The sequence below is a fragment of the Mixophyes fleayi genome, chromosome 6 (assembly GCF_038048845.1).
Source record: "Mixophyes fleayi isolate aMixFle1 chromosome 6, aMixFle1.hap1, whole genome shotgun sequence".
NCBI classification, from domain to species: domain Eukaryota; kingdom Metazoa; phylum Chordata; class Amphibia; order Anura; family Limnodynastidae; genus Mixophyes; species Mixophyes fleayi.
Genome location: NC_134407.1, coordinates 56,452,446 through 56,478,908, shown reverse-complemented (window position 1 = coordinate 56,478,908; position 26,463 = coordinate 56,452,446). Strand labels below are relative to the sequence as shown.

Below are 26,463 nucleotides of genomic sequence, written 5' to 3'. Positions count from 1 at the left end.
TCTGAAATCTCGGTAACGTGCGTTTGCTCAGTAAATACATATTTCAGCGCCGAGGACGAGAGAGGACGAGAGAGGACGAGAGAGGACGAGAGAGGACGAGAGAGGACGAGAGAGGACGAGAGAGGACGAGAGAGGACGAGAGAGGACGAGAGAGAATTTTTTTCATTTTGCAGCTTTCAGCCAATGAAAACTGCTCTGGTGATGACTCCCACAAATTGACAGGGCACAGGCTTGTGCAGTATGAATGGGGTCAACCCGGGAAATTCACAGGTCCGAGGTGCAGTATGAATGGTGTTTCTGAGCTGGGACGCTCCGAAACCCTGCAAAAACCCGCCTTGAAAAACCCGCGATATTGCCGGGGCGGCAGTATGAAGGTGGTTTAACACATGACGAAGAGCATACAGTACTAGGTACTCAATGAATGCTCCATCTTGATGTACCGAGCGCTAATGCGTGAACATGGCTGCAAACTGATGCAAAACAACCGCTAGTCATAACGCTTCTGCACACTTACATTATATTTTGGACTTTCAAAGCACTTTAAGTAGGCGTTAAATGCTTACAATGAACGTGTACCTGAGGTCTAAGGGTTAAAAAGAAATGACTACAACATGCAAAAAATACAAAAAAACAAAAAACAAAACAGTACAACCGAAAATCTGCCAATTATACATTACACCCTTTTACTTACACAATAACTTTACACGTTGAGTTACACATATTATAATATCCAATGTGTACCAGGACCCTTGTAGTTGCAGTATAGGTGTCAGGAACATCACTAATAGGTACACCTGGGGGTAAATGTATCAATCTGAGAGTTTCTGGTGGGTTTGAAAAGTGGAGATGTTGCTTATAGCAACCAATCAGATTCTAGCCATCATTTTGTAGAATGTACTAAATAAATGATAGCTAGAATATGATTGGTTTTTCAAACCCAACGGAAAACTCTCAGCTTGATACATTGACCCACTGGTGTCAAAGGTTAGCTCTTGTTTTATCTGTAGCTGCCCATTGTGAGACCAAAGACTGGTGGTTATGACCATTGGTAATAGCCAGACACAATGGGTTTCATTATCTGTCTGGGCTTGCATTTGATTGTGTGATTTATTTGGATAAGATACAAATTGATGAATATAAAGGTTATAAAATAAATAAATTAGCCTAGTCATTGGTAAATGTTTGCAAGCTGTGTATGTAATGTTTACTTTGACACTAAATGTACTGAAAAGGTATCAAAACATCTACGCAGGGCAACGCAACATCATTATAACCTGCGTGACAGAGGTCAGATAATAATTTGTTAATTTTCCATTTTAACTGGTTTGTGTTCTTTTTTTATGATTATACATCATGCAGAACAGCATGCGGTACAGGATGGGTGTAGTACAGTGTATTTAGTTTTAAGGTTGTGAGGAAAAAATACAAGCAACAAAAATTTTATTCAAAGCACTTTGTAGGTAACAGTAGTCAGATGAAGTATACACTTTCTTTCTAAGCACTTTTCTGCATGTGCCCTTTAAACAGTAAGCTGGAGTATGTACTCTGAAAAATGATGCAATCAAACCAAATGTTTATATACAAACCTATAAATGAATTAAATGTAAGTGTACACGTTGTATAAATTTCCTAGAAAAAACCCATAATGAACTGATCCCAATCTCCTGCACTAACCAGCAGATAAATTACATATTAAAATGCTGTGCTAAGCAGTTAACGTTACAGTCATTATCGTGCTAGGAAATGTTCTAAAATTAAGGAAACCTCTGTGCCAAGATTCTAGAATAGTTTGTGCATTAGATTCCTTATAATAATCTTAGCCTAATACCCCACGTTAATGCTTATGGGCATGTCCGATTTGCAGAGAGCTAGGGAACTATTCTCCTAATGTTGCTGAAAAGATTACGGCTTTTTTATATTAAGGAGCCATGTAGGATGGTGGTTCCTGGCTGGGAGTGGATTAAGATTCCATTTATTGCAAGAAATCCTTACAGTGCTGCCTGTACTCCTGAACAATTCTGTCAATGTACCAGTCATCATGCACAAGCAGTTGGTATGCATGATATATGCACATGTGCACTATAACATATCAAGGGCTGTGTATACATCATGTACATGAAACAACTAATGTGTTTATATGTCCAGCTGTGCTGTAAGCAGACATGGTCTACCAGCTCCTTAGGCAGAGTGACACAAGTGACTTCTTCCAAAGAGCTGTATAATGTGTATAATGTGGCTGTATTGGTTCCTGATGTACAAGGGAAGAAACATTCAATTAAACTTTGATTTTCTAGTGCAAAATTAGTTCAAATAATAAAGTAAGATTAGAGTAGAGTAAAGTAAGACTTCATTCTGAATGTTGCCTTCATATGTGAAAATGTGTTTGATGAGCTTACAATATAGTGTGCTCAGTGGTTCCCAAACTTTTTCAGTTTGCGGCACCCTTAGGGGGGTATTCAATTGTTCCTCCGGGCGCCGCCGGAACGAGCGCGTTAAAACTATTACCGTTTATACGGTAATCGCTCGCTGAATTTCATCTCGCAGCTCCCTGAGCTGCGAGATGAAATTCAGCGAGTAAACTGCCGTATTAACGGTTTTTACGCACAAGTTTACCGTATAAACGGTAATAGTTTTAACGCGCTTGTTCCGGTGGTGCCCGGAGGAACAATTGAATACCCCCCTTAGAGTCTCCATATTTTTTTTCAAGGCACCCCTCCAAAATAATTACAGAGCAGTCCCGTTTTTTAAGTATTTGAGTCAAAATAACGTAATAAGTATTTGTCAGGATAAGTAATGTCAGGACAGAAATACTTAGTAAGTGGTTTGCAAAAATAATATACATAAATCCAAGGGAAAAGAATATTTTTAGATATTTATATTTGTCAAAGAATAATTTACAGCTAATATTAAGAGGAATAAAATCAAACAAAATAACACAACATGTACAAAAATCATTACACTGTTCCCCTCTTCATCCATACACACTGTCTGCCCCTCTTCATCCTCACTCTGCCCCCTCCTTCATTCTTTTTCCCCTCCATTGCAGTTTCCTTTCACCTTGCCCTCCGTTTCTTTACTTGTCATACTTGGCCTTCTTTCTTCTATCTTCTCTTGTATCTTCTTACCAATGCAGTGGTGCCCGGGACCCAGCATCCTCCTCTCTCCGGCGCTTCTCACTGAATATGTCGGGCATGATGACGTCACTTTCAGTGAGAAGCGAAGAGGATGCTGGGTCCCGGGCGCCGCCGGATTGCAAAAATGTTTTTTTTTGTCCCCTGGCTGCGGCACCCCAGTGACTGCGGCGCACACTTTCGGAACCGCTGCTATAGCTTATTACCCTAGTGTTTGTATATATCTCATATTATACTGTTCTTTACAGTGTTGTCCCATGTCATTACCATACAGAAACTAATGTTGACCATGTTAGCAAATGTTGCAACAGAAGGTAGAATGTGGAAGATCCGATCTGTCTTCTACACAGAGAGCTTTCCCCTAAATGGGTTATAACATCACTCGAGTTCCAACACAATAGATTAAACACACCTGCAGTCTCATGCATCGCCTTCTATCCAGATTACTGTGCAATACCTCCCAACATTAGATATTTACTAATGTCCCAGTCCACCCTCTCTTCCCCAATAGGGACAACAGACCTATGCTGACAAGTCTGGGGCTGGTTTTCACAATGGCAGTGGGATGCCATGATTATGGGCTTTGTTCTAGTGAAAACCAGCGCAAGTTCTCAAGCACTGGTGCTGGTTAAGGATTTGGGGAGGGGTTATAAAGGGCCATTATTTGTAAAAAAAAAAAAATTCACTTTAAGGAGTGCCAGGTCTGGCATAAGCTAAATTGACGACACCCATTTTGCATCTTTGGAAAAGTGTATTTCTAGTTGAATAGCTTCACAAACACAGAAGTGACACACATAATAAAGCATAGTTGCCTACTCTCCCGGAATTTCCGGGAGACTCCCGAATTTTTGGGAGTTCTCGCGGACTCCCGAGAGAGTAGGCAAAAATCCCGGATCCAGTAGTCGCCGCTGTTGAAGATGACAGGGGCGGGGCTAAATGTGGCCCCGCCCCCTGCCACGATTGGCTAAAATGGCCTAAGATTGACAGGGGCGGAGCCTAACGGTGCACCTCACGTGGCCACGCCCCCTCGACGGACCCCCTTCCGGACAGCTGCCTCTAAAAGTAGGCAAGTATGTAATAAAGAGTCCTGATGTCCCCTCATTGTCATGATTTATTAGGCCATGAAGAAAGCTAAAGTGCACTTCATAAACAACCTCCACAGACTAACAGATTTTGGAACAGAGGGGATAAGGCTCTCACTGCAGCCTATTAATGAATCTGGGTGAGAGCATAACAGTGAACATAGAACACTGTTCCCCATCACACAAGAGTGATTTTGTTACGAACACGATGCTTTCACAATGGAATCACTTTTCCCATGTGACCCTGCCCATAATGAGGAGTGTGGAAACAAATTATATTTGTTTTGCGGTTAAAGAGTAATAAAGACCATTTTCTTCATTATTACATATCAAAGCTTATGTATTAATGAGCATAATATACCTAAAATTAGAAACATGCTTATACTTGAAGACAGTTAAGAGTAATGCCTCTAAAAAAAAAAAAATTTGGAGTAATTAAAACTATCTGATTTTAGACCAGTTTTTTGGTACTATTGTTAGATGCAAACAGCAGTGTATATTCAGCACACATGATCTTTACTTAACCTTTCTTTGCAAAAAGCACATATTGAAATTCCTAGTGTGATGCTGAAACATCTACATTTTAAGTTTGTGCTGGTTTTAGAGTGTGAATATGGTACAAACCTTTGGCCATTACTTGATATTGCACCACTGAAACAGTTTTGCAGAACTTCAGTTTCTTGTACTTTCTATATCAGTGAAGGGCAACAGAAAGGCACAGACAACTGAAGAGACATGTGTGGAGACAAGAGGGGAGACGCCGAGGAGGTCCGATGGGAGACGCGGGGAAGTTTCAGAATACATGTGGGGGGCATTTTGTGACAAGGGGTTTGAGTGCATGTGGTGATATTTTGGAGCATGTGGATGCATTTTGAAATTAGCGATGTGGAGGTGCCGAAGTGGTTTTTAAATAAAGGGTTATGTGCGGCCCCTTTGGAGGTTGGAGGACAAACCTCACATGCAGCATTTGAAGTATATCAGAGTTTCCATTGCTGTTCTAGAACATTACATCTTGGAACTTATAGAACTTCTTTTTTGTTTTTTTTTTATAAAAAAAACAAGAAAAAAAGAAAACCCATATTGTGCCCTGACTATTCACAGTAAAGGTAAACCAATCTGTAATATAGATGGGATTCTTAGCACTAGTCTGTGGCATTTTGTGAATATGCAATAAGAAAACTAATGATCTTGTCTAAAAAAGGAGTTTATTATTTGCTTATTGTCCCCAGTATCTCAAGACTGTCCCTAAACCTATTCATTGATTCAGTAAGGTAGTCTCCACAGAGCTTCACATTCTAAACAGGAATCCCCAAAAAACACAGATGACCACAGAAAGGGTGAAACTGTATGTATGATTCCATGAGGTCTATTTAACAAGCAGTGAAGAACCAAAATTCTCTCACTGTTTTTTCTTATTTAACAAAGGGATAAAGCCAGAGAAATTAGCGATTTCTCTGGCCTTAACCCAATTACTGACGCTTACCACTGTCCCCATAGGCCTCAGTTACAATGGGATTCAGTAGGAGCCTTTCCAGCTTTGCTGGATCCCTTACAGGTCAAAGCGCTAAGTGCACGCACCAACAGTAACTGCACAAGCACATAGCACCACCTGCATTCACCAGCAGTGATAAGGAAAAGGCTTTGTGAAGGAGGGGGTCTTCATTGGGCTCCCAGAGCAGCCTCGGCATTTTAAATTGCAGTGGTACTTCATTATGTATAGTTGTAATTTGCAGCAATACATGTTGATAGCTACCGCAATGTGATCTTAAATACACCCCTGTATCAGCACTAGTTCTCGTCACGCTCTAAACAGTCATTAGGTAAATTATGAACTTAAAGAGCTGCCATGTAAATGACAACGCCTAGAAGTAGCCTATCTAAATAGGAACAGCACCTTCCACAGATACCATATCCCTGAGTCAAAGAGCATCATTTTTACTAGGGTCACCAAGTACGGTAAGTCTCCTACAATCACCCTTTTACAAGCTAAACTATTCTGCAAGTCATCTGACTGTTTAAAACCCAACTGTACTATGGGCAGCACATTGGAAATGCTATTGTATTAATAAGAATTCCCTGTACATTAACCTTTCAATAACTTAACCACACTCTACATTTGTTATGTTCTGTACCATTCGCTCGCCATATTTTTAGGCACTGTACACTTTTAATTAAAATGTGTATTACTTGTGCTATTACTTGTGTTTTAACTCTTGCTTGAAGATCTATTCATTCGACCTTCTTACCAATGTATCCTATATTGTGCACATAATTTTATATGCTATATATGTTTATATTGATATATTGAGAGTAAATATTAGGAGATTTTGCACAACTCTTGCTCTTCTTTTTAAATAAAATGTATTGTACTGACAGTCTAGCCTTATATCAGTAAAATATTTATTTCTCAGGCTGATCATTTAACACCACAATCTACTGAGGAAATTGTTAAGTGAAAGGTTTGTACCTTTGCTTCCTGCACACAAGGTTTGCAGAATAATGTTTTGAGGCATGGCTAGTTTAACACAGGAAGAGAACAGGATGCACATAACTACACCCATATGTTGTCAATTACTGCCAACCAAAAGATGAAAGAGGAAAAAGGTCAAATGCATCAAACCCAAAAAGGTTCCCAGCTCCTAAATGTATTGGGGGCCAAACATGAACGGTCATGTCTAGTTTAACACCACGGAGATATGCTGAATGACAGACATATTTATAATGGTAAATTATCATTGTATGGTCATAAAATCTATAAGATGACAAATACTTTTACATTTTTACATTAAGTCATTCTGTACTTGTTAGAATAATATGTGAAACCCTGCAAGGGTAATAAAACTATGAAGCAGGTACACAGAGGCTATGCAAAATATTCACCCCCTTTGGCATTTTTCAAATTTTATTTCCTTGCATCATTATTTGAAATGAAATAATAATAATAATAATAAATAATAATTAGTTGTTTTGACCTTACATAGCATTTTGAGTTGAGCAGTAGTAAGAATTCTCCAAGAAAATCCATGTTCTCAAGATGTAGAAAAATAAAAATGTGAAAAATGCAAAAGATGCTGAATACTCTTTATATCCACTTTAATGTATTAAGTACAGAATCCTGCATATGCCCATTTACAATATACTGCTGGATGACTCGAGTCATTATTTTCTGGTTAGCTGGTGTAATCTGCATCTGAGCTCCACCCAACAAATGGTATCAAAGGCTATGTAAGCCATATGCAATTTACCATGGTAACACTTCATCCCTCAAAGGGAGATACTAAACAGTGACGTTTAGTATAACACAATTGCTCTGTCATACTTGCCAATTTTTGCTGCCGGAGGGGAGGTCGGCTGGCGAGTGTGGTAGGGGATATAATCCGGCCCTAGTCGCGAATTGTGGCTCTGTGCAGCAGGGATGAGGCATAATATTATGCTTCATAAAAGCATGCTGACCTCTCCGTGATCTGTGAGTGACTGCTTGTCTGGTAGAACTCCACGAAATTCGGGAGCCTCCTGGACATTCCGGGAGAGTAGACAAGTATGTCATTAATACCGACAGACCCATGTTCAACTGCTATTCACATGGAACACTTCTCCCCCTCGGCCTTCAAAGTTCTCATTTGAATATTTGCCATTACCACCAAAATCTGCACCCATGGCAGCACAATTTTCTAGTTTAAGGGTATATCACAAATACTGTATATTAATGCTACATATTGTTCCAGTTATATTTTGGGGGCTTGTTTTGTATATTTATCATTTGCTTCTCCTCCATATCATTTTCCTCTACATGCAAATGAGACAACCAGGGCAAGAATCAGTAGACAAATGCAAACTAATCCTTTTTTTTTTTTTTTGTTGCACAAATCTGATTTAAGGAAAAACAAACAATAAAAGTGTACTCTCTGGGTACAATATATTTTTATTTTTTATTCAAATTAAACTAATGAAACAAAATTAGTTTTAAGGGTTTTCCATTACGTGTTTATGAGTTCTCAAGTTGTGCCAGTTAATGTTATAATGGTAAGAGGAATGTGCATATAGCTCTGCCCAATACAGTACGTATTCAATGTTCTAAAGCAAATAGGTCAAAAGTTATAGTAACACAGCAGTATCACCAAGTGGAATACAGATGAATTACAAACTTACCATCTGGAACACAAATGGCAAATATTCAAAAGTACCAATTAAGGCTTTTAGGGCTCTATTTGCCAAGCCCCGGAGTTAACCTAGATTTTCTATTGCCGATTTTTGCACCAGAAATCTAGTTTCCCCTCAACTAAAGAAGAACATTTCACTAGGGCAGCCGAGTGATGCCCAGCTACCTAGCAATACTGGCTGGCACTGGTTACAGCACCCTTATCGCTTCACCAGCCAATCCAGGGAACCGGGGAAATGGCTTTTCTCCCTATCATCAATATGCACACTACTGTATATGTACAGAAAATTGTCAAAAGAAGGTAAAAAAACAAACACAAAACTTAGCTTTCCTGCTACACAGAGTATATGACAATTATGCAGCAGCTGTATGTTATGTTTATTCCTGAAAAAAGAACATCAAGACCCACTTATGTAAAATATATCAAATCCAGATCTAACCTTTAATTTAAAGAGCTGCCATGTAACTAGTATACTCAGCAGTGACAATTAGTGATATTATTCTTTGCATATAATTACTTGGAAGAAAGTTTTGCGAATATTCACTTTCTTAGTTAAAACCACCAACCCCCAGAAGTGGCCCTAATCCATAAGTAGGAGTATGGTGATGGGAATCTTTTCAGTTTCCGGTCCCAGTGCAGCCACACTAGCTGTACTGTGGTTAATGTCTGTCATTGAGGCACATAACTTCACACAAACCTACTTTCCCCAAACACTGTTGCACTTAAACCCACCATAGAGGAGACCCCCATAATTATACTACTTATATTTGAAAACAGACAAATCCCGCACTGATCACAATGTCAGATTACTCTGAAAACCACTCAATCTGGCTAAACAATCATGAGAAATGTATTGGGAGTGTCTAAGAATATCAGCAATGCAAAGACAGACAACTAAAACCCTGATCACCAACCGTTACCGCGTTCAGACCTTTGATTGTCTTTACATTGCTGAAATGAGGTGGCGGGAATGCTTAGCTAGCCTTGCTCTGGTTATTCATCCATCCTTAGTGGGGGCGCAGTTTCCTCATGATTGGCACAGAAGAGGCGGATCACAGGGAAAAGGACCCTCACTGTGCAGGTTAGTGGTATATTTAACAGGACATTTCCAAAGTAGTACATGTCTTTTAAAATGCATATCACTATAAACTACATATGCTGGAAATTCTTTATATAAAAAAATAATAAAAAAGTGTAACTGTACACAGAAAGATCTCTCACATTTTTGCCAGGAATATAACAATGCCATTGGTTTAGATCATTAAGAAGAGGAATGTTACACGTTTATTCTTTCTACATATTGCTTCATCAGTTTCCACTTACCAGAGTTTGGAAAGACTATATTTGCTGACTTAGCGAACTGTGGAAAACACAGTTCTACATTTTTGTCCATGACCCAAAATGTAGAAATGTTGATGACACTTTTTTAAGCTTTGTAAACAGCTAGTTCATAACGTTATGTAGAGAGAATACTGATTTTACTGTCTTATACTTACTGGAAACAAAGACCTTATTAGGTTCAATATTAACTGCCACTGTTATCAGGCGTTTCTCTATCTGTTTACAATTACTGTCCCAACAGATTCCACCAGCCAGCCCGCAGCTGCCAGAGCTTCATAAGCTTTGCTGCTCTGGAATGTGGGCGCATGGAAGATAGTAAAATAGAAAGTAATAACAGACTTGGACAAGTTTAACAACCATTTAGGAAAAGGAGATAGACACAGCCAAAGACAGAAATGCTACTGGCGTCTAATGCAAACACATGCATCATCCAAAAAGAAGGATATTAAATAACCCACTTGGGATATCTACTACTAGAATAACATACCTCATCACTCTTTACACACTGTAAATAAGTCATCTTCGGTTGCTTACAGCTCAGTTATACCACCAGCTTGGGGCAAAGGTTCCATTAGGTGTTATTGTTGGCATAGTGTGCCAATAGACCCAAATTTGTGTACACTGGCACTTTAACGATTGATCTACCTATAGAGTTACGTTATGGGTTTAAGTGGACCTTCAATTAACCAACTGAAATGAATCCTTACACCGGCAACCCTTACTTACATCAGCAACCCTCGTCTATAATCCACAATCACCAAAGAGTTAATGTGAATTTGAGCACAATGACTGGGAATAAGGACGGAGGGAACCACAAGTAGACATCATGGGCAGAAATCCACCAACATCAGGCAAAGGACAAATAAAAACAAGGAATGATCACAAGATCAAGGTCACAGTGTCAATTTAAAATGTTTTCGGTATCATGGCTGAAAGACTTAAAACAAAACTGCCCGTTGGTTCGCAATTCAAAATCCCAATTTATATAATAACTCACAAGGTGTAATTATATGTTAGATGGCCAGAAACTAAGACTACGGTAACAATCTGTAAATAAAAAGAAATAACGAAAAACTTTACATGGCTTGTATGGTTTTGTCATGCACCTTAAACTGTTACACGTCCTATTACCTCTGTGATATTATATCCCTGTTGTATTTGAACTGAAGGAAATAAAGCCAAGTTAGGAACTTTGTAATAAAGCCTCATTGTGTTCATCACTGCACCAGGACTTGTTATCAGTATGAGAAGTCTGGAAGTGACTGATCAGCCTGCAGGTAATTGCTGCGATATCACAGACCACAGGTTCAGGTAGCAGCAGTATAAGTGGGGGAGCATAAAATAACTGACTGTTTTCTGACTTCCTCATACAGATAAGGGCACAACAGAGCCTTCAATACAGTTTGACTTTTGGATCCTTGACTGGGTGCAGCTTCAAAAGGTTGAGATAGTAAATAATAGTTGCTGAAGCTTTCACTGATATGGTGATATATCTTCAGGAGAATGTCCTTGTACATCTTGAATAGTCTGTCATCAGATCAAATAGACAAAAGTTTCAAAGGTGCAAAAACAGATCACCCAAGTCCCAAACTGATATACACGCACAGTCTCTGTTCCCTCAAAACTGGCAACAGCAAGGTCTAATTAAGGGATCATGCGGCCCTGGGAGAACACTCTCAGGGCCTTATTAGGGGTTTGGGCCACCCTAGTCTAACACACTCTTAGTGCCCCCTCAGGTTATGGAAAAAATAAACTCGTCCTTAATTTTAAATCCAACTTCCTTCTCCCTCCCAAAGGGTTTATGTGCTTCGAAACTCAGTACTTGTGCCTGTCGCCATCCTTAACTCTCCCACTCGCTTAGCCTTAAGTCCGTCTGAGGAAGAGTCATTGCATTCAGCCTTTACCATGGGAACACAAGATTAAAAACTTTCGGGTTTTCTTTTTACTTTGCAGAACAACTATTCTCTTACATTCAAGTTTATACCTCTCCCTGTCACAATTTTGTACCCCTAAATATCCTGTGCCCCCAAAATTCTTGCACCCTAGGCTGCAGCCTAGTCAGCCTTTTGGACGATTAGGCCCTGGGTAACAGTGCAATAATCCTACATGGTTATTTCCCATTAAAAAAGTCTAATTGAGGCAAAACAATTGTATAATAATAATAATCATAATAATAATATTTCTAGGGCTGAGACAAACCAGTTCAACCCAAGCAGGATACAGAATTGATTCTCTTCTCAGTTATCCAAAACCTTTTTTCCTCAGCACTTCTAAGTTTAAGCTGCTCTAGTTCGTAAGTAGTGTTCGGAAACTTATTGAGTACAGTATTTAATCCAGAACACAATCACTTACGGTAAGAAGAACAGTCAGTATGTTTGGAACATACTGACTTTTTACTTATTTGGAACTATGATATAACACTTCATGTTGTGAAGCTGAATGTTCATTTCTAACAACCATGATTCCTTACAGAAAACCTCCAGGCAGAAGTCATTTTAGGCAAATAAACGCCTCAACTAGTAGAAATGCTGTGTCTGAAAGCCCAGGACCTCTGTGGTTATGAGATACTCGCCCACACAACAACTGACGTTGATTCCAATCTAACAGCTGGGAAAGGTTTCGTGGGAAACTGCAGGAATTAAATGGATGTGGATGGACCTGACTGGAAAAACTGTGGTTACACCATCATCAACCACGTTTCCACTGTTGGCCTGGGAGAAGTGCCAGTTACAGGATTGGTACGGATGAGTATCTCCCAACCCGCAAATGGATCCAAAAAGCGGTTCAGAAAAAAGAAAAATCTTCATTATATAAAACATGTCTAACTACTGAATCAAAAAATTGTTTTATTCAGGCACCCCTGATACACATTTTAAACCTAAAGTGGATACACTTAAATCATAGAGGCATTTTTGAAGCCCCCGTTTACACAAAATCCCCCTTACGGAGTGCAAATTTATTGGATTGTATGCTTCCGCCATCAGTTATAGGTATGTTTGCATTAGTGTTAAAAAAAAAAAAAAAATCCTTTTGGGTTATTGTAAGCCTTATATATGCCTACATACCATGTAAATGTGCACATGTGTATATGTGTATATGCTTAGTGCATAAACGCAAGGTGCTGGCCTTGCAGATGCACTGCAAAAATCATAATAAAATGACTAATAAAAAAGCATCAGCCACTTGTTAAGAACACAGATATTCAGAGAAATAAATGAAAAGTGATAAACCTTTGCGATAGAGAAAGAAAAGTGAAAGAAATAAGGGATTTTGGTGACAAAGATTAAACCTGCACCTCTTGTGAGTCTTGCTTACAAAATAAGCACGGTCAGTGCCAAGGGTAATTATTTATAGGCCTCACTGGTTTAGTAGGTATAAAAGTATGAATGTCAACCCGTACCTCCAACCATGCCTGACATCGGCTCATTTGCATGAAACAGCTGTCAAAATCCCAGATGCAGCCATTCATGAATCCTAAGCTGGCAGCTTATAATGGATATTTTTACGATGAATCATTCCAGACCACCTGCTCACTTTTCATATGGCACGACTAAGGCAAGATATAGTGCAGCCTTCAGGACCAGGAGGCACGAGACATGACTCATACGGAATATTTTCAACAGGTGTCCCAGTATTGTGTGCATTGAACAGGATTAGAGTGGTGCCAACAACAGGCAGCTAATGAGAATAGTCTCATGTTACTTGAGAGCATAGTAATGCTGCCCTCTACCCCTCACTCGCTGTTCATGATATAACTAGGGGTATCATTGCTACATAGAGCCGGCTTTCTAAGAAACTACCAATGCTGTTGCATACGTGTGAAATATTTATTTTAACCAGCAACTGCCTTGAAAATCTAAGCCACATTAATTAGCACTGGCAATGAGGATACCTAATAAAGGTCTCTATATGAAATCCAAGAAAATCTGTTAAAAATTATATAAAATAAGAAAGAAAATCTGAATTCTGTTAACGGTTACCACTAGCATAATGTAGTTCTAGAACTGTGCAATTATCTACATATCTAGCTAGACAGCAGAAAAATAAAGTGCCGCGTTTACCAATACAGAGTGGGGATCATTTTCTAAGCACACGGCTATGTTTCTAATTCTCTCCTAAATACTGCTCAGTTTACCCTCGTTTATGGCTTAAATCATGAATATGAGAGGACATCCGGATTGTCTTTATTACCCTGGGCAGAGTGTGCCTAGAAATGTGCTTCTGCTCCAAAGTATAGGAGGAGACCCAATCACCACCAGAAACAAAACAAACAAACAGGTGCTAGAGAACACTATAATATAATACTATATTCAATGCTGAATTACACAGCAATTACATTTACTAACAGCAATAATGCCAAAAATCTTCTTAAAGGTCCTGTTTTAGAAAGAGAGGAATTTGTGACCCACCGTGTCCATCACCACCAGGTCTAAGCTGGTGCAAGATTCAAGTCCAGTGGAAACGGCTGAGCAGTCATTTACACAGCACGGAATGCACCAATTATACGCCATCCCCACTCTTTTATCTTATTTGTACAACCTTCTTCTGCAAAATTAATTCTCATTCTAGTACTGCTCTGCAGGTATCTGAACTTAACAAGGAGAGCTTGCAGTCCAACCAACCCCTCAATTTAAGAATGCGGCAGACGCTTCTCATTTTACTGCCTGTCGTCATCATTAAGCAACCCAGTCTTTAAGAATGCAGTACCAGAATGTCCCATTCCTTTACCAGTCATTGCGGATGCTCCTGCGTACACCAACATTACTGAGTGCTCTAGTGATTTCAGGATCCCAGCATAATTCCCATCTTTCCCCCCTGACCTCCCACTGTAACAAGAATGCTCCAAAATACAGTGAAGCAGGAGAAAGTACACAATAATTTTGTCACACACTTACAAATTATTGTGCACTCCCTCTAAAGCCCAGTCTAAATCAAACATTAGATGATCCTCATCACCTATAAATTTTCAAATTACGCGTGGAAAAAAACCCCAAAACAAAACATTTGAGGATATAAATGTGGCACTGTTTCATGGTTGTGACATTGACCAAATTAAGTCATTATATATTATTCTGTGTACACAAACTGTAGTTCACTGTCTAAAAAGGTGTCCTATTATTCTGATGTCTCGGTATTGCACAGATTTCTTCCATACCAGAATTAATAAGTCGTGTACATATGTGGGTAAGAAACAAGATGGTGTTCTTGTAGGTAGGGTGACTACTTACCTGCCGGTAAGTGCTTATAATGATCTCTCGCAAGTGATAATGCATAGGGGTCATCGTTTCACTAACAGTGTCAAGTGCCATATCTACTTCTTTCTTCATTTTGTGCCCATCAGGCAGTATCTGAACAATCTTCATCACTACCTGAAACATTAAATACATATGTAAGATACCGAAGGCAGTGTCACATTGTAATTACCACTAGACTACTCTAAACAACACATTCAAAAAACTTTTAGCACTATATCAGAAGGATCAAGACAGCAGATTAAACCAACACAATATTCAGTCTTAAGATCAGTGACGGGCAACAGCCAGCCTGCCTAGCGGTCACCTGCAGCCCCCAGTTCATTCCTTCTTTATGGTCATGTTTAACGGTTATAGCTTGTAACATTTATTCAGAATCCCTGCTTATATGTTATTACACATGGGTGTTCTTTGATTAAATGTGTTGTTTTAACTTATTGCTGAGATTAAGGGTAATGTGCAGGTCAATTGAAGGTTAGAGGGCCACCCGTGTGGCACCTGAAATTAATCAGGTTGCCCATCACTGTCCTAGATGACAAAGCCTCACAGCCAGGGACATGTCTTAGCTTTAAGGTGCAAAGGTCAATATACAGCGAATTGGAAGCTACACCTTCTTTCAAAAGTAAATTTGTTGTAAAAAAAAAAAAAAAAAAAAAAAAAAAAAAGGATTTAGTGCTTGCACACTCCTTCCGGGGATAATAAACACACCAGCATAGAAATGTTGTCTCACAATAAACCTACAGTTTGGAAGAAGTCCCAGTGCAATTTCTAGTTACCTTTTTATGGAATATTGCAAGTTTATTTGCATTGTTGAGCAGCTGGAATTTCCATTTACCTTACAAATATCTTACAGCATGAATAGCATGGTAAGGACTATTCTTTACTAGTAATGTAAAGATATTTTGCATATTGGAAAGGAACTAAAATATTGTACACATACTTTGATAATTTGTACATTTGTATACTAATTAGTACATTTAAATGAAAAATAATTGGTGGTCAGTCTAAGATGAAAAAGCGGAAAGTGAGCGATAATTATCAAAATTATGTATAATGCAGTCCAGTGTATCCTGATGCCCCCTAGTGGTGGCAATTATATTATTCTATATAGAAACAATTAAGACTGCAGAACCTTTTACATATACAAAAGGACCCAGAGAACAGATTGCATAAGTTTTAGCTAGAATTGTAAAGTTCAAATTAGATTTGAGTAATTCAGAACTAGGGTTGGAAAAAAAACAGAGAAATTATTATAAAAAAGTGTCATAAGCTAAAGAAAATGTACATGTAAGAAGTACACTGTGTGTGTGTGTGTGTGTGTGTGTGTGTGTGTGTGTGTGTGTGTGTGTGTGTGTGTGTGTGTGTGTGTGTGTGTGTACCTACACATAAGCAGAGAGTGTGTGTGTATACAGTGTGTGTGTGTGTGTGCGTACCTACACATAAGCAGAGAGAGAGAGTGTGTGTGTGTGCGTGTGTGTGTGTAAGTGTGTGTGTTACGGCTACTTCCTCTAACGAGCCTGTGGGAGGTCCCACTGCGGCCTGCCGCACATCTCCACTGGCCAGTATTCTTACAGCACCTGGCAGAGGATCAACTTAAATACAATGTCAGATTGTAAGATGTGGATTAGTCCCTGCTGCATGCTGACATGGTAGCCTCAACCACAATTTCTCAACCAAGTGGGTGGCATGAAAATGTCTGCCAATAGTTAAAATAATCTGTTGTAATAAGGTATTTCCCCATTGGATAATTAAGAATGAGTTCATGACCCACATCATAGGACAAATAAAAGGAAAATACTCTTTTGAATTCTCATCCAGAATAATACTCAAACCAATGCTGTGGTTCTTCTTAACGGAATACAAGAAACTATTTTTTTTTAAAGGTGAACATGATACAGCTCCATGCTTATATGTCTTATAGTTACTTAGAATCTAGCGATTGTAGTACATGAATTTATCCTTTGGTTTTCAGCTCTATAGTTTCCCCAGGTGTTATTTTGTTTGTTTGTTCATTCTGATGTCCCGAAACTTGCTACAAATTGGTCTAGTGCTGTGAGGGTATCAATGCCTTAACTGACCAAAGGTCACCACTGCTGTTAAAGCTGCTGACACGTAGAGATGGTTTTCGGCACACAACCAATAGGGCACTTATAATCTGTTAAACAGCCAAACAGCGGCTTTCACCTAGCGGTTTATTCTACAAAATGAAAATTTGCTCATTATGCAAAAAGAGAAAAATCTATCACCATAATGTTAAAAACTTACCGTGTTTTACAAGAGGTTGAACCTTACATTGAAGTTGTTGCTAAATTATACCTTTATGAAAACCAAAATAAATAAAATATACAAAAAAAACTAGGCTGCAGGTACAGGCGTGCTTGAGTGTGTGTGTAATGTGAGACACTGATGGTATATTATGGTCTCATTCACACCATTTCTTTTTTCCTGGCAGTTTTGCAGGTTTTTTCCCCACACCTTAAACTGCCTAAATGATAGAACAATAAATTCTCCAAGGGCTCAATACCACAAAGGCTTCCACAAATAATGTACTGGAGCATTTAAAAACAAATAAAATAATGCATGCCACTGCTTTTTATTAAGGTGTGTTCCCATAAGTATATAACAGTAACATCTCTGCAGAAAGTCTCCAAATATGCTTCTAAAATCCTCAAAAATAGGTCTTCTTAATAATCCAAATATAAAGAAATAACCAAATGATATATATATATATATATATATAAACAAACAAACAAACGTGTAACCAAGCCTTATAGCCTATACTGACAGTGATAGCAAGAGGAAACTGAAGGGAGAACCTGCCTTACCTCAAACTCTCCTTTGGTATATTTGGCATCTGGAACACTTACAATTTCATCCTCACTAATGTCAGGAATGCTCTGCAATAAAGATAAGGAGACAGCACACATTGTATTGTCAATAGGCCAGTTTGCTCAGTCACTATCAGATCTGTTATCAGGCCCCTTACATTAATATACAGCCTGTCCATCCGCCACTCACTGTGATTGGCTTAATGATTAGGAAAATGTGTGCAATGGGGAAATATAATCTACCATAGCAGTTATTTATCATGCAAACATTGTTTTCATCGAGGATCTTGTATTTACAACTACTGATTGTTGGATGTAATTATGTCAGACAGTGGGAGTACTCCTATATTATTGAGAGAACAGTAAGAACTACATTACATTGGTTCGGTACGTACATTGAAATGCCAGAGCGTGAGTAATGCAATGACCATCGCAGTTGTTGTTCTCCCTTTGCCTCCATGACAGTTGAATACAAAAGCTGCATTTGAGTCCTCAGCAAGTGTGCTCTTCATGGACTGGAGAATCATGTCAAAATCCTGCAGGACAGACATGATGGCCATTCTTACCAATGTAATGATGTACATACAAATGGTTCAATATCAAGACATGAATACACAGGTCCTAAATACTCAGAACAATATTTCTAAAGATCTACAGAACCAGCCTCACATTGAGGAAGGTTAAAACTGCCGTTTCCAAACAATTTTTTATTTCGTAAGTTCATCAGCGTTGTCTGGACTTCTGCAGCATCTTGGCCGACTTCACCAACTAGGGCTCCAAACTCCCCAGAACCCTGCACCAGTTATTACACTTACCTTCTAGGCAAGGCTGCTACATCTGGGCCTGTGCACCATACTGGCCTCAGTTTCTTACAGATCTCTGCACTTCAAGTACTGTTCATTTTGCGCCTATTCTCTCTCCTGTTAGAATGTAAGCTCTTAAGGGCAGGGCCCTCTACCCTGTGTCTCATGTCTGTCCATTCTCGGTCTTCCTCGTCTGTCCCTTTCATGTCTTACGCTGAATTGTTTTGGTATGCTGTGAGATTTGCTCTGCTAATTGCATTCATGCATTTATTATTCTGCTTATCTGTACCAACAATTATATTTACTTTTCTCATATGTTAGGTTTACGTTTTTTCAACAGTGCCCATGGTTGTGTTTGGTGTTCTCAGGCATGTCCTATCTGTACGGTGCTGAACACTTTGTGGCGCCTTATAAATAAAAGATAATAATAATAATAATGGGAAATATCTTAAAATTAGTGGAGATTAAAGATTATGTATTAATGGTCACTGAAGCAAATCCTGTTGATCTGCTTCACATAATTAAATCCTATTCGCAATACCCCACCCCTCCCAAAATCCTCCTATTGGCAGGTGCAAACTTCTGCTCCTGCAAACACCGCTATCTTACTCCACAAACTAATACGTTTAGACAGAGATCTAATGGTCCAACACTGGACCTTCCTGCATCTCTGGTGGGTATTTCGGTCTCACACCACACTCTTTCCTCTTGCGCAGCCTGTTTGAAATAAGCCAAGCGGCTGCCGAATACCTGAATGGGTAGGACATGGGTGTGTCTGGCTTGCAACAAACAGGCCAATCACAAAGATGAGATGGAGTGCAGAGTGGGGCCATTAGATCCATTAGAAAAAACAGAGATCCAATGAACTCCACCAAAAACAGTATAATAATTTTAGGCAGAGGTATCTTGCAATCTATCAAACATGGAGATTTTCACTTGCTTTTATCTCAGATACCACTTATATAGTTATATATCGTGCATGATGCTTCTACTGTTTAGGACAAGTCAAAGTGAGCTAATTTTAGCACAAGATGTGGTTTTGTTTGAAACAATTACACAATGGCTGCTTCAAGCAGCTAAAGTCCAAGAGGATCGGAGGTATGCCAAACAAGATATAAAATAATGTTACAGCTTGTTATTTAATACATACATTAACTTCACTTATTTTAGTACATTAACGTGGGTAATGAATCCTGATATGACCATTTAGTACAAGAGCAGAACACAAACGTTCAGTGTAAGTGAGCAGCAATGTTCAGCCACACCAGTCATTAATGATTAATGTCCTTTTATATATTTCATTGGAAATTCCCAGTGTTATGACAACGAAACGTCCTCTTATTTGTGTACCCTATCAATTGCCATTTAATCATTTCCTCCTGGTTACCTGTTCCCTGGGAGCGCAGAAATCAGGGATGGGGATTCTTCTGTACACCAGGCCTGGACATTTGTTTCTCTGCTGGTTGAATATTTCCTGCATTGTCTGACACGTTTTAAACATCTTCATTTGCTTCTCCTGTTCGAGGTAGACCTCTAACCACTTCTGGGAAGTCAATATATGATTCGCTATCGTGGCTTCTAATTTCTAAGAAAATAAGACAAGATAAGTATAAAATCGCCAGACTATGATACACACACACACGTCAGAACAGTGAAAGTGACAAATTATAAATAGAAAATAGGTGGAGACAAATGATTACTCACTTGTCAAACTTAGGGTATATGTACACAAGGAAGCTTTCAATGGGCTCATGGTATGTCTTATCTAAACTATATTTAACACTTGCTGAATGCAGTTAATTGGCATTTTAAGTAGGGTTCACTGAATCCTATGACAAATATTCCAACACTACAGGAGTGTTCAGAGTGAACACTGAAGTGTGAGAAATACAGCCTGCCTATCTGGAGTTCACAATGTACCCTATTTGAAGTTTGGATAAATTGAGTTCTCAGGTGGTGAATGTAGAGATGGGATGTAGAACTGGCAGTTACACAGTGTAATACTACTAGCATGTATTCACAGGCTTCTATCCCTGGGCAGTGTGTGAGTTTAAGGGTAGACAGATTCTACTTTCTGATGGCTTCTGTGTAAATGGCAAGTTGTGCAGCAAATGCCATATAACAAAGGTAAAAATAACTATCTAAATGGATGGAATAAACAAAGTGCATTAGTGACTTCATTCTAGAACAATGGCAAGTGACAGGAGTCCTCTGAAGAGGTTGCATTCCCTCTGGTACTGGAGTCTGTTAATCAATGCTGGACACACAAGGGTTTCATTTAGGTAAATGTAGTAAGGAATAAAAGTAGAGATTAGCAACATTTTCAAAAATGTTTGCTTCACTCCACATTTGGGCGTGAAAATGTGCACGTTTTGCCCACGGAATTTGCCCTTATGTGTTCCCAGCTGTATTTATAGACTATAAACTTCACCGCTTGTTGTCGCTCTTCTATGTCCCATTGTTCTGTTCACCAGCTGCTCACTACAGAAGCTAACAGTGACTGATGTGTTGAGAGAAGTAGGGACAGGAGACACAAATTACTTCCTCTCCCTACTCCTCCTCTGTCACTGTGCTCACTCCTGCAGTGAGTGGTTGGCCAGTGGCATAGTGGAGGAGATGGGAAGAGTTGGGGATCCGAAGCGACATGAACCTCATCTGACACCCCTAGGATGAAGCTGCCTAGATAAGGTTTTCATCTTGCCCGATGGGAGGTACCGCCCTGCCCCGACAAAGAGGGGAATCCCCTGAAACCCACAGGTTACACTGTATACTTGTATGCCCGAGTTAATAAAGTTTACTAAACTTAATAAACTAAAATCAAACCCTTGTGTGTTCAGTAGAGCTTTGCAGACACTAATACCAGAGGGAAACGAACATCTTGAAAAAACGTTGCACATTCTATCTGACTTCCCAGAGGTGAGAGTCCTCTCTCGGCAGCACTATGTTTAACATTCAATATTAGGTTAGATTCCATTCTATTATGTACATAACTTTCTGTAAAGTTTGACCAGATTTAAAAAGGGAAAAAAGACAAACGTATTGTATGATGTATTACAATACTAAACTAAAAAGTGTACCCCCTGCCTGACCCGCTCAACCCCCTTCCTCCTTTTTATGTACCCCTGTTCTCCCTTCAAACATTTACAAAAAAAAAAAAAAAAGTTAACACTTGACATTGGAGATGACACACTGCCCTCTTGTGATCAAGCTAGTGAACTACAGCATAGCAACAAAATTTCACTATATTTTTATTTTGCATAAAAAACAAAATGGACAGAAGAAAAAAAAAAAAAATCTATTCTTGTTAATTATGTGAGTTTTGCTGGATCCTCAACTATTTTCTTACTTTAAAGAATGCCACTACTGTTATTACCACTATCAGACAGACACTTACTGTGATTATAATTTGGACATATCAAACACACCCATCCCAAGTATATTTAGAGAAACTTAATATATTTCAATTTACATAATGGGAGTAAATGAGTTTTTCACCTTTATAGGTTTCATTTATTGTCTAAAACAAGTCTCCTGCAACTTTTAACTAAATACACTGTGTTTTTCTTACTAGCTTCCATTTGTGTTTTTCACTTGTGTTATTTTATGAGCTGGCGTTTTTCTTTTTTGTTTTCGTTTTTGTCGGTCTAGAACAGACAACAAAGATGATTTATGGATACAACGGAATCCAAATCAGGGACACAGCAACAAAAAAACGACTGTCTACTTAATACAAAGACAGTGAAAACGCTGAAGGAAACTAGATGAATAAAGCAAAGTATTTCACTAGATTGCAGGGCATGTAAAAGTCAATATATCTGAAGGTGGAAATCTTTTTCATTTGAATGGTAAAAGAAATGAGGGGAGTATTTGCAGTTATGAGTTATTACCTCCAGTTGTTCTGGTGAAGTCACAGGTACTGCAATATGCTGTTCCAAGTAGTCTTGTTCACGTGGAGTGTATATTTGTTCATTGCACTCAAATACAATATCCTCTCGAAGGTTCACCCACAGTATTTTAGAATATTTTCTCTTTGCATCCATCAGATAGTCGAGTACGAGTCCTGTGGCCTGGGTGTATTAATGTGAACTTATATCATCCCACAGAACACCACAAACACTCCATTTAGTTGAAATATATACTTTGGTCTGGCGCTATTTTGCCTTTATTGTGAGAATATATATATATATATATATATATATATATATATATATATATATATATATATATATATATATATATATATATATTCCATTTATCTAATCATTATTGCTAAATAGCTAGTCACTTTTATTAATATGACATATTTACACAACAGAGCGATTATTAAAATGCCAAGTGCCGCTTTGTGTAACACTAGTTTTGCGGCTCACAACTGTTGTGGTGTTGTAACACCTAACTCGGATGTTACACAAATCCTTTTTTTGTGATGCACCAATGTTAAAATATTGTGACAAATAAAATCAGTGTTATGAGTAGGTTTGGAAACCAATGTGAATTACAGCTAATTTATGTCCATTACAAATATATTGCATATACAGTATCATAGCCACTCTATGTAGTCAGCATATTATAAGATATTTTCCCTGTAACCCCGGAATTCTTATAACCTATTCAGCTTGGAATCGGGGGGACACTGGTTGGGAACCATTACATTGTTTTCAGAACAATCTATGCTATGGAGATTCTTCTATTGGACTCATGATTCTATTCTTAGGGTGGTGTCACACAGCAGCATGTTGTGCTTTAGCAGATAGGAGCTGAATGGCTGCTGGAGTGACACTAAAGTGAGAGAGTAACACTGCTCCATTTTGACCCTGGAGTAATCCAGCTCAGACGTGTGGCATCTATATACAGTCTACTGAATCACCACGACTCCGATTCACCGCATGGATAGACTGTTCTTTTCTAGCTGGAAATGCCAAGACTTGAAGCTCTGCCCTGTTACACAGTTTATAAAGTGATCCTTTTGGTCTCAACTCTTAAAAAAATGCTGGAATCTGAATAATGGGACTAAAGCCAGATTTTTCTCTACCAGTGAATTTTTATTTTTCAGTAGCATTTAGACACACTCCATGCATCATTTTCACTACTTCTTTCCAATGCTCTAACACAGCACTGTGCTTTTAGAGGAGTGTTGGTGGACTGCTCAAAATGTTCATGATTGTTTGAGGATCTGCATTACTGTAAACTATATCTTTCGGTCACTGTTTGCCATGCATATAGAAAGTCCATAGCAATTCCTGGTTGTATAAAGATCGATTAACGAAATGCAGTCCCATTTGTTACATAAACAAAGGTGAAGAAAGTATATATGTTAATTGTACTGCACCTTTGAGTTTGGTTGAGCAGTGCCATAAATGGCCATTTTGGGCACCCTTCGAAAGTTGGCTACATTCATTTCTTTCACGGTGCTCAGTACATCCGGTGAAAATCGTTCATCCAATACCTGCAAAGGAAAATGGCTGAATGAGCAAATATTTTCTGAAAAGGCAAGTAAAGGCTCATATTCAGCTTTTTGAAAAGTCAGAATTGCCTAAGGCTTTCCTCTAAATTAGATAAATAGCCATTACAGTTACTAGGTGATCCGGAGGTAAGCCCCAAACCTAAGTGGGTCACATGGCAGACATCATCACCATTTATTTATATAGCGCCACTGATTCCACAGCGCTGTACAGAGAACTCATTCACATCAGTCCCTGCCCCATTGGGGCTTACAGTCTAAATTCCCTAACATGCACAAAGAAAACATGTGGAGAAAAGGTTAACTTAGCATTTTTAGCCCACTTGACTTTCAAAGTCAGTATTATGGTTACGGATATAAATCAAAGTTATTTTAATCCTATGTTTGTACATACATACCCATAAAGCTAGCCATGTATGTGACAATCAATCGCCAAGCGACTGGACTGCCTTCATTCCTGTAGGCAGATGACTGCACACACTGGATTGACAGTGGTGGCTGAACGAATCACATTCCAATAACTCACGTCTGACCAGTTTGAACCCCCACATATAGTGATATCAGGCAAACTAGTTACTTCTTCCCCATTATCACCAGCCTGCTAAATAGCGGTGTATAGCTATAAGCAAACATCAAAACAAAACATTTCACGTATGCCATACAATTTACCAAAAAGTCAGTACTTACCAATACCCGCGTCCCTTTGGTTAGTAATTCACCAGTTAAAGTAAGTTCTGATAAATTCATGTTTGACTGCAGTCTGTAAATCCAAGGATGCGTACACATCCATCGACTAAAACTCAGTGCGAAAGCCAAGGGGTACTGCAATGATAAAGACATGCATAGTCTGTTAAACACAGTGGCGATGTATAAATTTAAACATGGGCGATTGTCTTAACTCTTTTATTAGATATTTTCATTTTGGCAAACAAGCAATTAATAAAAGAAAATGTGAAATGAACATTACTTTACACATCAAACAGTAACATGAGATACATTGGTAACAATAATACAATTATAGATTGCTTAGACAATTTGGTTGAGCAAACGGCAATGCTCTAATCTGTTATTCCGTATAAGTTTGCTTTGACACATAAATTCATTATCTTTTATGCCCTTGGCGTTAGCGGTACTAAACTGTATACAACAGACTGGAGTATCCAAGCGTTCGCTCTCCCAAAAAAAAAACTATATCTCAGTCAACGCTTACAAACCTCTTGGCTAAAACATGTATCCAATATGTGTTTAATCTTTCCACCTTGACCAATGTATGTATAGCCAGCACTTGCGGAGATGGATGATTAAGTCAACAAAACACTGGATCATGAGTGGTTTGTATAGATCAGTAGAAACAGTCCAAATTCTTAAATGTTTGGTCCAAATGGAATACGTCACGTTAAGCATTAGGAGGTAATGGTGAATCTAGGTGTTCTTCTGATGCGCAGTTCTTTAAATGCTTTTGATTTATTGTGTTCCATGTTTTATTCCAATTTACGGTCACTATAGATATATTGTATAATGATATATGTAGTACCGTCCTATTAGATTAATGTATAAACTTGTATGTGATTCCTATATATTGTTTCCGAATGTATTTTCCAAGACCAATGTATAGTAAAGGAATCTGTAATATTTGTCCTTGTTGTGCATTACTGAAAACATATAAATCAAATAAACATGATGGGAAAACAAACAATCTTTTATGTAATGCTAATTGAGTTGTACTAATACCACCATCAAAGAATTAAATTATTTTTATTTATATGGCGCCACAAAGGGCCCATGGCGCCGTACATACAGCATTGGGCAAAACAGGACAAGGCATTACAACAAGGTGCAGTAAAATATCAAGCCAGTTGAGTATAGGACAAGAAAGGATAAGGCATACAGTGCAATACAAAACCATGTGCAGTACATTATCAGCTTACTTGTACTAAGGAGGTATAAATGAGCGCCAGGACACTAAGAAACTAGAGCAAGGAAGGGGGAGAGAACTAAAGCAAGAGAGGGGAGAGGAGATCCCGTGTGTATTGCTAGATTTATACGGTTATTCTGGTTACCTGCTCGTGAAGGTAATAGTTAAAAGCTATTAGATAAAAGTATCGCTCCAGACTGTTGAGGGTTCCTCGAAGAAAATATTCTTTGGTACTACTTCCCTAAAAGAAAAAGAACAAAAAAGTAAAATGTGTCAATAAGTCATATTAATGGCAACAGGCCTTGAATTTGCTATGATTATATAGCAATAAGAATAATGGAACATTCTCAGAGATCATTGATGAGCAAGCATCTGCCTTTTCAGGTAGGTGGACATTTGTATATTTGTTTAGCTGATTTTTGGGAAGTTTCGGGAATGCAGGATGGGATCCCTATGTATAATATGCAATGGTTCTGCAAATCCTGAATCT

The 26,463-nt window shown here is 38.6% G+C and overlaps 1 protein-coding gene across 3 annotated transcripts in view; it reads right to left on the bottom strand.

Moving 5' to 3' along the window:
* The window catches only part of PALD1 (phosphatase domain containing paladin 1), a 159,021-nt gene that overhangs the window by 29,592 nt on the left and 102,966 nt on the right, over positions 1-26,463 (bottom strand). For all 3 annotated transcript variants that reach the window (XM_075216597.1, XM_075216598.1, XM_075216599.1), the window contains 8 exons: positions 26,119-26,214; positions 24,746-24,880; positions 23,927-24,043; positions 22,485-22,664; positions 19,985-20,182; positions 18,190-18,330; positions 17,792-17,863; positions 14,943-15,083 (listed from right to left, as the gene is read on the bottom strand). In XM_075216597.1, the coding sequence (XP_075072698.1) occupies positions 14,943-15,083; positions 17,792-17,863; positions 18,190-18,330; positions 19,985-20,182; positions 22,485-22,664; positions 23,927-24,043; positions 24,746-24,880; positions 26,119-26,214 (1,080 nt within the window). The remainder of the gene's footprint in view (positions 1-14,942; positions 15,084-17,791; positions 17,864-18,189; positions 18,331-19,984; positions 20,183-22,484; positions 22,665-23,926; positions 24,044-24,745; positions 24,881-26,118; positions 26,215-26,463) is intronic.